This window comes from Tachysurus fulvidraco, chromosome 9, assembly GCF_022655615.1.
Source record: "Tachysurus fulvidraco isolate hzauxx_2018 chromosome 9, HZAU_PFXX_2.0, whole genome shotgun sequence".
In the NCBI taxonomy this organism is placed as follows: domain Eukaryota; kingdom Metazoa; phylum Chordata; class Actinopteri; order Siluriformes; family Bagridae; genus Tachysurus; species Tachysurus fulvidraco.
The window spans coordinates 5,020,051-5,032,950 of record NC_062526.1 but is presented as its reverse complement, the minus strand read 5'-3'; the positions used below and the strand labels follow the sequence as shown (position 1 = coordinate 5,032,950).

The 12,900-nt window shown below is 35.8% G+C and overlaps 1 protein-coding gene across 19 annotated transcripts in view; it reads right to left on the bottom strand.

Moving 5' to 3' along the window:
- The window catches only part of cacna1ba (calcium channel, voltage-dependent, N type, alpha 1B subunit, a), a 129,602-nt gene that overhangs the window by 78,371 nt on the left and 38,331 nt on the right, over positions 1-12,900 (bottom strand). For all 19 annotated transcript variants that reach the window (XM_047818817.1, XM_047818820.1, XM_047818816.1 and 16 more), the window contains exon 7: positions 547-650. In XM_047818817.1, the coding sequence (XP_047674773.1) occupies positions 547-650 (104 nt within the window). The remainder of the gene's footprint in view (positions 1-546; positions 651-12,900) is intronic.

Genomic DNA, 12,900 nt, shown 5'->3' with positions numbered 1-12,900 from the left:
TCCATCGCTCCATGGTTCAGTTCCTATTCTCACACACCTACCGTAGGTGCTGTTGGTGATCTACAGGTTTCAGCATGGGCTCTCTGACTGCATGAACTTGAACTTTTTTGGCAATCTGTCACACTTCTGTCAGATCGGACCAGACGATGATTCTCAGGTGCCTATGGTCCGTTTGCCAGTTCACTGTTCAACCACTTTTGTTTTGGTACTAACCGACTGAATACCAGGAACACCGGATAGGACCTGCTGTTTTAGAGAACTGACCTTATTATTTATCATGAGAAGATGGCGAGAACAGTGTCAGCGTCACCGACGGAGATGAAATTGATCACATCATGTCACATTTATGTCAGTACTTACTTGGTTGTTATTTATTTGGCTTACCTTTGTTTGCAAAATAAATATGATGAGTGATACACCCAATTATTTAATTATCTTATATAGAGAGCAAAAAAAATGTAGATTATTCAAACTGAGACATACATTAATAAAACCCGACAGCTGTGTAATGAACCTTTAATGTAATGATGTGGTATGAACTCTCACCCTGATAGCACTCCCAGAACCAGGTTCAGCATGAAGAAGGAGCCAATGATGATGAGGGGGATGAAGTACAGCCAGTTCCAGGTGTTCCCTGAGGCATCGTTGGCCTGCATCGGAGAGAAAACAAACGTTAAAGCATAGAATCACTTAGTGGTGATCAATCTCTCCTTTTAACATTCACCGTGGTTTAATAACAGCGAAGTTCATTTTAGAGAATCTCTTTGCTCCTGTAGAAGTAGTCTTCCAAAAGGGCTTGGTTTAATTGTTTTACAGCACAATCCCTCGTTCCAGTTCAACCGGATCAGAGAGGAATGATGGAGTGTGCAATCTCTTAATTTCTTAACAGTGAGCAGAGCTTCCCCTAAACTAAGCCAAACATTTGCTTGCTGTAACTCAGCACTATTATCGTTTCATCGATTATGACCTAATTAACACCACGATATGTAAGACACAATATTGCAGACTTGCACTTTTTTTGCTAGTTCAAGTTCAAGTTCACTTTATTTATAAAGCACATTTAAAACAGCCACAGGACTGACCAAAGTGCTGTACAATAAAAGAGTGTTAGTAAAAATACACAGGAAAAAAAAATGATACTAAGACAAGAGATAATAATAAAAAGCAAAATAGAATTAAACAATACAATAATACACACTAAAACAAGCAATAATAGAACAATTACTGTAGAAAACAATAAGAAGAAGATGAAAAGGAAAACTATAGATATGCCGAGGAAAAGAGATATGTTTTTAAAAGGGACTTAAAGATGGACAGAGAGGGTTCTAATCTTAATTCTATTGGCAAATCATTCCAAAACTGTGGCCCAATCACTGAAAAAGCTCGATCCCCTCTACGCTTGAGTCTTGAAAAGAGAACAGTGAGGAGGTTCTGGTTGCCTGATCTTAGGCTTCTGGAAGGAGAGTAAGGATGTAATAATTCAGATAAATAAATAGGAGCTTGATTATGCAAGGACTTAAAAACAAATAAAAGTATTTTAAAACGAATTCTGTAATCAATAGGCAACCAGTGAAGAGTCCTCAGAAGAGCGGTAATGTGATCGCTTTTACGCTTTTTTTAAAAGAAATCTTGCAGCAGCATTTTGAACTAATTGTAAACGGTTAATTTGAGTTTTGACAACACCACAGTATAGAGAGTTACAATAGTCTAGACGAGATGTGATTAGAGCATGTACTGCCATCGCTAAGGTTTTATCAGTCAAAAAGATAACCTATAAAAGTATGCCGTTTTTCCATCCTCCCCATCCTCCTGTTTCTACGGTAACCAGACCACCACTTTCAAGCCGTAATCTTAATATGGTAACAAGGGAGAGATTTTGTTTTGTCTTTTCCATGAATATATTTTCATCCATTAATATTTACTTGCCATCGCATGCATATGAAACAGACACGAGAATCAGAAATGCATTACAGCGGACAAAAAGGACATTTATTTTGACGTTGCTACACTGTTGAACTAGAACATCTGAAAATAATGCAAAAATATTCCTAGCAAATATATTGCAGTTCATTTTTGATTCAGAACCTTTCAGCCTAATGCATTTAATTGACTTTAAAACATGTTAGCTTTGCTCTTAATGAAAATCCGACTCCAAAATACGCTAATCGAATGTAATAAGCGTGGCTGAGTCTTAGCTAGACACTTGTGAAATTAAAGAAAAGCATTAAAGAAAAAATAACACAATATATGTTTTTTATTTATTAGCAAACAAATTCGATTCTCATTTAACAGTGTCACAAAGCAGTTTTACAGAAATATAGAAATTTAAGATATACACTTTAAATATCTATATTTATACCTAATCAGCAAGACAGAGGTGTCGGTGGTGAGGAAAAAAATACCTGAGACAGGTACATTTACATCATTTGGCAGACGCCCTTATCCAATTGTGGGTTAAGGGCCTTGCTCAGGGGCCCAACTGTGGCAGCTTGGTGGACCTGGTACCAAACTCACAACCTTCTGATTGGTAGCCCAGCACCTTAAACACTAGGCTACCATATGCCTGACTCATGGGTATCTTATCTATCAATAAAGATCTTCTTTCGTTATATCATTTATATTTATATTTATATTCATCATTCAAAATCATTCAATTTGTTACAGTAGATGACACTATTGTTTCTTGTAAGCAAAACAAGCTGGGGACTTTTATGTCTTAATAACTTCTAAATTCAGAAGAAAGTAGAAGTATATTTAAATAATAAATACGTCGTAAATGTTAAAGGGTTCCTGTGGTGTAAAAGGAATAAAGCACTACAGGACGTGCTGTTACATGGCCATAGTTTACTGATTATTTTTCCATAAACAAATTGCCACATCATGGTTTATTCCTTACTTAATCCTGTATGATGTAAATTAGAGATGATTGCTTGGAGATGATGCTCTTGTGCTTATGTTGGTGCACAAATGTAACGTCGGGAAGTAAAAACCATCTAAAACGATGGATGAGTTTGAGATAGAATATAAACAGTGGTGAAAAATCAATAGAGTCTCCAATTTCATCTCAAACAGAAGCCACAATTTCCAATATAATCCAACTAAAGATAAAGAAAAGTGACAGCAAAGCAAAATCCTGTGGCTTTCACATCGTGTAAAAGCCATACCAACTCTCAAACCCACCCTGGTCAGCAGAAGCACCAGAAGATCTTTCACCTCAAACTCAATCCACAGATCTAAAGGATTCAGGAAATGAGACGGGGTTTTTTTGCAGTGATGATCCTCATAATGGCTCTTAAACTGATCTCTTTTGGGCTTTAGGCTCCTGCTCTGCTGTTCTCTGGGGGATTGTGGGACTCAGAGAAGAGCTGAGAAATTAGCAGACCTTTAGCTTCTCAAGCTCAGAAATAGTCGAGTAAGTAAGAAAAGGAACAGAATGTGTGAACCATGCAACATGCTAATCCCTGCCCAACCAATGACTTCTACACAGAATTACACTAATAATGCTAACGCTAATCTCAGCATGGATATCATTATGATAATTGTTGTTTAAATTGCGAAGGAAAGTTTCAGTGAAAGTTTATCTGTGATTTGTGTTTGATTCTGAAATGTGAAAATTCGGAACAATTTGATTCTACTTTCTGTTTATTTAAAATGTTTAAAGATTGTTTTTTGTGTTGTTGTTGTTGTTGTTTATTCAATATCAATTTATTCTGTTGATTTAATAAGTCAAAGAAAATGAAACTTCTAATCCAAAATCAGCATTTCTAAATAAAAATTGCTACTTTGCTAAAGTGTGTACTGTTGTTTTTATTAATGTCTGTTCTAATTGTGAAAAATTAAAAGAACACAATGCACATTATAATGTAATTCGTTCATTAAATCGTTCATTTGTGCCACTTGTTTAAAATGTTTAAAGAAAAATGCTTAGGTGTGATTCTTAAAATATAGAAATGCTAAGATCTTTTGCGAAAATGAGAAAATCTTATTTTTAAATTGTTTTAATTTATGTTTTTGTTGTTTATTGATTTTGTTGTCCATGACCCTAAACTTTCCCTTCCATATGTTTTAGCTTTATGTTCTGGCTCTAAGATGGGCAGTTAAAGTAAAAAAATGGGGCAGGATAGTAGATATTAAAAAGTATTTTTAAATTATTCATTATTTATTTTGATCCCAAACTGAAAATATTTAATACATATTTGAAATCTTGAACGCTTTTTTTATATTTGTAAAAAAATATATATATTTAAAGATCGTTTACATTTTTTTTTTAATTCTGTTTGTAATTATTTTAAGCATGAACTTTAAATACTTAAAAAGTATTTAATATTTAAGGGATATCTGACAGAATTGTAAAATAAAATAATAAATAAATAAATAACTTTTTTAACAAAACCAAATATGTCACAATTGTTAAATGTCAAAATGTAACTTTCCTCATTTCCATAGAGCATTTCCTCATAATTCATTTTACTCAGCACATTATGGGAGAACAACAGAGCTGAAAAAGTGCAGGAAATAGTTATAGAGATGCCGGACTGCCTCTCGCGGTTCATGACCTCTTGCGGTTCATGTACGCTCCCTCGTTCACTTCCCTCCTTCCATCCTCTCTGTACATTTGTCTACACAAGAGATCAAGCTCACAGAAACCAATGAGCGAAGCCAGAAATACAGCACAGTTCAGCACAGTCTCCTTTAAATAATCAAATCCTCCCTCTGCTCCTGAGAGCCTTTAGATCATTGAGTCACTCCACTATCCAGACATAATTATAGATTATTTTTTTCCCTCAGTACTAATAATAATGAGGTTTATAGTGCTGTTAAAGCTACGACACACACCATACATTCTTTAAACCATATGCTTTATGTGGTAGAAGTGACTGCAGGTTTGTTGTGCTATTAATATTTTACAGGCACAGTGTAATTTCTTGCCATTATCTCCCATCTATCTGATCACCAGATAGAGTCTTTATCAAATAGCTAATGGAACAGCTTTGTAACATCATTTAGCTTAAGGTTGGTAACGCTTGAGTGAGCTTTCCTGGTCACAGGAAGTGAACATTTCGACATTATTCTAATTGAGAAATAAGGACCAGAAAGAGAGCTAGGAAAAAAATAGTGCCATCGAAAGCTACTTTTCCTCTGATGAAAAGCAGAGCGCAAGCAAAAAAAAAAAAAAAAGAAAGAATAAAAAAAAAAACAGAGTGATTTTAATACTGACCCAAGGTTCTAGTGTACAAGTGTAAGTAAATTATGTGTGGGAGTGGTGAGGTCTGGCTAATATTCTGCAGCATTCATCCCCCCATTAGGCCTCCTCCCTGCTCCTCTACATCCCATCGTTATTCATCAAGGACCCTAGAGACCTGCAGGAGCAGCTCGCACAGCAGCACTTACAGATGAGATCTGTGCTACGGCCGGAGAAAACGACTTCTTTGCTATCAGGAGTAACTCAGGCTAGAGCTGCTTATTGTTTGGTGATTTAGTAGCAGGAACATGGTGACTTAGTAGTTGTTGACCTCTGGGGTCGGTGGTTTTGCATTTTCTATATTTGAAGCACTGGGGTTTACTCTGAGTACTATGGGTCCAAAGTTATGTGTCTGTAGGCTGATTGGTCTCTAAATTGTCTGTAGTGTGTTTGTGTGAGCCCTGTAATGCCTCGCCCCAGTGTGTCTCTTTCCTTGGGTTCCAAAAAATGGAGGATTAGAATTTGCATGGTTAGATTTAATGAATAAAGATCAGAGGTGGATTTAAAGATTTTATTAGAGGTGCATTAGAGAAAATGTAATATTCCCATCAATATTTTAGCATTAGCAACACTAATTTGAAAATTGACATACAGGACAGCTAAATATACAGTATAGATGCCTAAAGTGGATGTGGCATTATCAGGTTTAAGATTAAACACCACACAGGAATCTAAAATAACCTCGTCTTGCAGCATGATTGTGCTATGATAATATTTATAAAAGCTCAACATTAAACAACACCTTCTAAAACTTTGAGTCTGTCATGTATGCGGAAGAGGGCGGACAGCAGTTTCCTCAGAATATGTTATGTTGCCTTGCAGGAGCACCAGTTTGAAATGTCTGGATGGCTTTACACGTCTCAGAGGACTCGCATTAGTCTTTAGCCTTTCTCTTTTGGAAGCTGTTGTATGATGGAAAAGATGTAGGTGGTGGGTGAGAACTGGCTGGTGACCAAATTGGAGAATTTTTTCCCCTCATCTTGTTTTCATGAGCAACGAGAAAGAATGTTTTAGTATAAACATGTGTGTGTGACTTGACAGCATTGATTTCAATCCCAAGAGGAAAATAGGGTTAACATTTTTTCCAACTAATGAAAAGTTTGTTTAAATGGCAAAAGGGTCATTTCCTGTTTTTTTTTTCTTTTCTTTTTTTAAGTCTTACTGTCCCAAAATCCGAGCACTGCACACCAATGTCTACTCACTTATACAAAAGAGCAGATATGTACAGATGTCTATGATATAAATATGTTTTATTGTACTAAATAAACTGTTAACTATGATATAACCATTTTGTTGACTTTTTGGATCTAGATTTGTTAATGGTAAACTTATTTGGCTTTGTTATATCCGAAATAGCAACATTAATGTGAGACGTTCCAGCAGGCTGTAAAGAATTCCAGAGACAAACACCTATTCAGTGCAATCGGTGGCCGTCGATCTTTTACTACTTTTATGCGATTATTATCTAGTTCCACTTTTGCGAACAATCCATTGATGAATCATATCCCAGCTCCATTAGCAATAAGAAAAAGAGAAATTCATTTGAAGCATATCACACAGTCTGAACACAATCTGTACACAGTCTATACTAGAAATTTGCCCAGTGGTTTTGATCAGGAGCACAAACTGAAATCACAGTAAGATGGGACAAATTGATCCCCCGCCGTCTCCCTGTGGGACTATTTTTAAATGTTTAACAAGAAACTGATCAATACAGCAAAGGGAGCAGCAGCGCAGCCTGTCAGCGAGATCCGTCACACTACACCATCAGAGTCTCGACTGAGAGCCACGTCACACATCTGTGGCTCTGTTAACTGTTTAAAGACAACAGACAAGAGCAAGAAAACATTTAGGCTAAAATATATATAAATATATCACCAAGCAGGGGTGCCACTAGCAATTTTGGGCCCTATGAAAGAAAATGAGACTGGGCCCCCTACCACACCCATTTCGCACAAAAAATACAAGCCTTTGGGGGCCCCAAATGTGCGTGGGCCCTTAGAATCCTCCTAACTTTTCCCCCCTTAGTGGTGCCCCTGTCACCAAGTAACTTCCTCTGAGATCATAAGTTACATTAATGCATCACTGATTTAATGACTTCTCAATTACAAAAAGAATAAAATGATTAAAGACACGCCTATTTAAGTGTGAAAAAGAACGTCAAGCTCCTCAAAGAAACATTTTTATAAAGACCTAATCTAGTTTAGTTGCTTTTTCCTTTAATAAACCATCTTACCGTTACCTTTTTTAAGGATTTTAAAAAATATCCGATTTTTCATTTTATTACGTACTTTCTTTGAATATAAGCGTAATTATAAAAGTACACTTGTTCTTTGTTACTTTTTGTCTTTGTTTTACATTTTATTTTTATTATTATTAGCTGTATGGGTGTTCCCTCTTTAAAAATGTTGTTATTAATGATATTATAACTGTATTAACAATTAATTGTAGTGATTATTCGATTACTTATTTTAATTTACTGAATTAAAATTCCATTCCATTCCATTTTCTACCGCTTATCCGAACTTCTCGAGTCACGGGGAGCCTGTGTCTATCTCAGTCGTCATCGGGCATCAAGGCAGGATACACCCTGGACATCGCAGGGCTGAATTAAAAATCTATTTATTTATGTATGTATGTATGTATGTATGTATGTATGTATGTATGTATGTATTTATTTCTTTATTTATTCATTCATTCATTCATTCATTTATAAATAATGATATAGTATTTTTTTATTTATATTTAGTATGATTGATTGATTGATTGATTGATTGATTGATTGATTGATTGATTGATTGATTGATTGATTGATTGATCGATCAATCGATCGATCGATTGATTGATTGAACAAACAAGATATTCCATTTGGGAAAAGTTTTCATTTCTGATACGTTGCACAGTAATCAAAAATGTGGTAAGACTTACAGTTTGTAACCCGTGATCTGATAATCCAGAGAGGTTACATTTCACCAGCAACCTCTGCAAACAAGCACTAATTAAAAGAAAGAATCACAGCATTCAGGGCAAGTTTATAATCCTCCAGCGAAAGCCTGATGATATGAAAGAAGTTTTTCTGTTTTTCAGCTAAGAAAACATGCCGAGGGGACCTAATTAGAGAGTAAAAGAGAGAGAGAGAGAGAGAGAGAGAGAGAGAGAGAGAGAGAGAGAGAGAGAGTCACATGCTGTGAGTCTCTCAATAGAACCATTAGGAGGACTGGAATAATTGAAGAATGACAAACGGCTTGATTTTGGTTGTGATTTCCTGATCCTGATGTTACTGTTTCTCAGTTTCCTGCAAAATGAATGTGTACTTATTGAACAATGCAACAGACAGCGTAAAATCTAGCGTAACTTAATCAAGTCTGGATTCCCTCTTCTGAAAACGTAGCTTCCTCTTTATCTCATGATCTCTCAGGCTTACAGGGATTTCAAGGTGCCAGTGCGTTTTTTGTCAAGCGGCTAGCGTACCGTATCTGCATGCCAGAAAAAAAAACAAGCAGGTATTATCCAGTCTTTAAGTAGGTAAACGATTCTAACAAATACGATTCAGGATCAATTAATGCTGATGATGTATAAGTTAAGAGGAGTAAAGCTCATTGAACCCAGGATCCTGCTTCAACTGACTAAAAAACAATAAGTCCAGTTTTTTTGTGTCTGTTAAAACACACACGGTTGTTAATGGAGTAAAGACAACTAACATCCAAGACAGTAATTCTGCTTCCTGCTTGATTATGACCCACTTCTTCTGATCTGAGATATTATATTATGTTAATATTCTGTGTTCCTGGTGTGCGCTTGGTAAGCGGGTCACGTATAAGAGAACAGGCGCTAGGAGAGACGCTAAAACAGACTGTGCATGTGAGGAAACATTGTCTTACACGTACAGGTTAGATAAATATGCTTTGACCAAATAGTGAAGTATTTCAGTATCAAGATGTCCAAGATTGTGCTTCCAAGATTGGGGCAATCGTGGCCTAATGGTTAGAGAGTCTGACTTGTAACCCGAAGGTTGTAGGTTAAATAAATGGCTGCCCACTTCCGGGTGTGTGTTCACGGTTGTGTGTGTGTGTTCATTGCTGTGTGTGCACTTTGGATGGGTTAAATGCAGAGAACAAATTCTGAGTACGGGTCACCGTACTTAGCCGTATGTCACTTCTACTCAGGTTGGAATTAAAACCTTTGTGTTAAAAAACTCAAAGGTCTTTTGTTATGCATACACAATCTCAACACCAGAGGTAACAATAAAGCCTAGATTTCTAAAAAGAATAATGAATCAGGTAGCAGAATTTTCTTAGCACTTCCATTAGATTGTGATAATAAGAACTCCTGTTCTGTCCTCATTTCATTTAAACTACTTAGAAGAATATTCAGTCCTTATTGGCTTTATTGCACTCAGTTAGGATGGTTAAGGTACAAAATGTTTGCAGACAAACACAGCTGTGGATCTTGTACATAAAAACGGAAAACAATTGAAGCAATAACTGAAGATATGTCAGGTTGCACAGTTGCACTTGTGGCTATGGCTATGTGGCTAAGACTACTTACATGTCCTTAGCCCTGTCTTTGTTTTATGTAGCACCTTGATCCTGGAGAAACGTTGTCTCATTTCACTGTGTACTGCAACAGCTATATATGGTTGAAATGACAATAAAAAGCTTCTTGACTTGACTTGACTTGACTTGACAGCCCGAACTGTTGGCCACATGCCTTTGTTTACCTTCCTCGTCACGTGTCTGCCCCGCCTTCGTGTGCCCCTCCCTGTCTCCACACCTGATCCTTATTGTGTCATCATTGTCTTTTTATATTTAAGTGAGCCGCGTTGTCGATGGCAGCACGGAATCATTAGTTACGTTTACCCTTCGCCGTGTCTAGTCATTGTTAAGTGTCGTCATTTGTATTGTTTCAGTTATCGTCTTTTATGTCTTTGTCTTCATTATTTATTAAACCCCATTCATTTGAAGCTATCCTGCATACAGGTCTGTCTCCTCCATCCTTGGTTGTGACAAGATATCAGTCTTTGTACATTTATTTTTGTTTATTTTCCTATTTCTTAAAATTACATTTTTTAAAGTGTACTTTAATTTATTGTTTAGTTAGCTGAGCTATATAAAAAAGTAGAAACATTAGTATTAGTATTCGTAATATTATAACATTTTGTCCTGTATATAGATGTTATTAATGGCATTGACTTTCATTTTATTACTTTTTAAGGAATTCATTTTAATTCATTTTAATTTAATTCTATATTATAAATATAATTGTAATTATTATTTTCATTTAATGAGTCAGTTTATTCATTCATCTTGGAAGAAAAAAAACTTTTTGTTTCTCCTATTATTGTTCAGTCATATGAACTGTTTACGATTTTGTTTCAATTTGTTTAAAAAAATAATAATAATAATTAACTGTATAAAACATTACAGTTATTTAATACAGATAACATTTTATACAATTTATTATTATTATTACTAATAAATGTATAAAATAATAAAAAAATACAAATCATGACAATATTAATAAACACTATTATTATTGTTGTTGTTGTTGTTGTTGTTGTTGTGATAATTTATTTGTATAGTTCTTTTTACAATGGGAAGCTTTACAGAACATAAACATGGAACAGAAGGTAAACATAAGGAGAAATATAGAGAATTAATATAGTAAAGAATTCAAGATATATATAGTTCACAGTGTGTATGTATGTGTGTATGTATGTATGTATGTATGTATGTATGTATGTATGTATGTATGTGTGTATGTATGTATGTGTGTATGTATGTATGTATGTATGTATGTATGTATGTATGTATGTATGTATGTGTGTATGTATGTATGTATGTATGTATGTATGTATGTATGTATGTATGTATGTATGTATGTATGTGTGTAAGTATGTATGTATGTATGTATACTGTATGTATTTATCCCCAGTGACAAAGTCTGAGGGATAATACATCTTCACGACACACACTAATTTGCACACACACACACACACACACACACACACACACACACACACACACACACACACACACACACACACACACACACATACTGTATATATATACATGGCATGTCAGACTCACAGTGATTGATTTTATATATATATATATATATACAATATATATACAATATATATTGTATATATATTATATATATATATATATATATATATATATATATATATATATATATATATATATATATATATATATATATATATAATTATATTACATATACAGTAAATGGGAGTTATATGACATGAACAGCTTTGAGTACAATCGTCTCCCTGATACAATGGTCTGCTGTTTAAACATTTCCACAGGGATCCTTTTCCAAATATGTGAAACAAAAAAATATGAAGATATGGAATCACGATCACACGTGAATAGCACGATCACTAACCTCATAATTCTTTAGAAGCTAAATTCCCTCTTAGCTGCTTAGCACAGGATTTGAATTAAAAGACTCTGATGAAATCCAAGGCAACTCTAGCAAGTGTCTCTGCTCTCTTTTACTCCATTCCAGCTTCCTGAACCACACAGCTATAACTGTGCCAGACTCGCATGCTGGAGACGACACGGATGATTTAATAGCTGACCATGAGACAAGGCATCATGTGACCATATGGATGTCATGTAAATGACAACAGATAAGGCTTCCTGGCAAGGGTTTGCACATCTCTACCCTGAGCTCATCTTTCATTTCATAACCCATTAGCAGCTGTAATCTGGGAATGATGGATGAAGCGAAGGAATAGAAAAGTGAGGGGGCATTAATGGCAGGAAGTGAGAAAGCCACTCTGTTCCCCTCTCCGTCCCACGTGTTCGTCTGAAACGCTGCACGTCTGACCTACTGACACCTGCTGAAGACCCTTATGACTGTTTACTCAGCAATCACATACACACACACACCATGTACATCCACATACACACACCATGCACAGGCTCAGCATGATGGATTACAGCACGGTCATAGATGACCCTCCTGCAGCGTCGCACTAAATTCTGCAGTAATAGCCTCTGATGACAACGTGATTAATCATGATATTTTCGGCTGGGATGGAAGGAAGGAGCAGAGCTGTTTAATTAAGGTGGCAGAACTGGAGATTATTCATGAGGCCCTGAAGCAGCTGAACCTGAACTCTTTAGGGCCATGGATCAAAAGCACATTGCTTCCCTGGTTCGAGAACGATTCGCTGCACTGGCACCACCCAAAAATAGGACGGTGACCTGGGGATGTAAATTTTCCATCAAAAGTTGTGACAAATATGTTCAAGTGACATCACTGGCACTTTTGGAGCTACTTCGCTGCTCATGAATTAATGATATGACTCGTAGAAGAAAGGAATGTCCTGTGGATTTAGAACTGCTCCAGGATTAAGAGGGTTATAGTTTGAAATATGTATGGTATGTTAATGCAGTCTAAAAATATCATGGATGTTTCACAGGGTCGAAAAAAAAGTAGAACACTGGTGAAAATAATGAAAAAATAACTGTAAATCAATTTCTTTGTTGGTATGAAAAACAAAAAACATCAAGTGATCAATGTTTTTGCTTGTCAAAGCTGGTTGTTGATGGAAGCTCTCAGAGGAAAGCAGATGGACTGGACTTCCCACCCAAAAAACATCTCAGAACATCTTACACACCAAACCT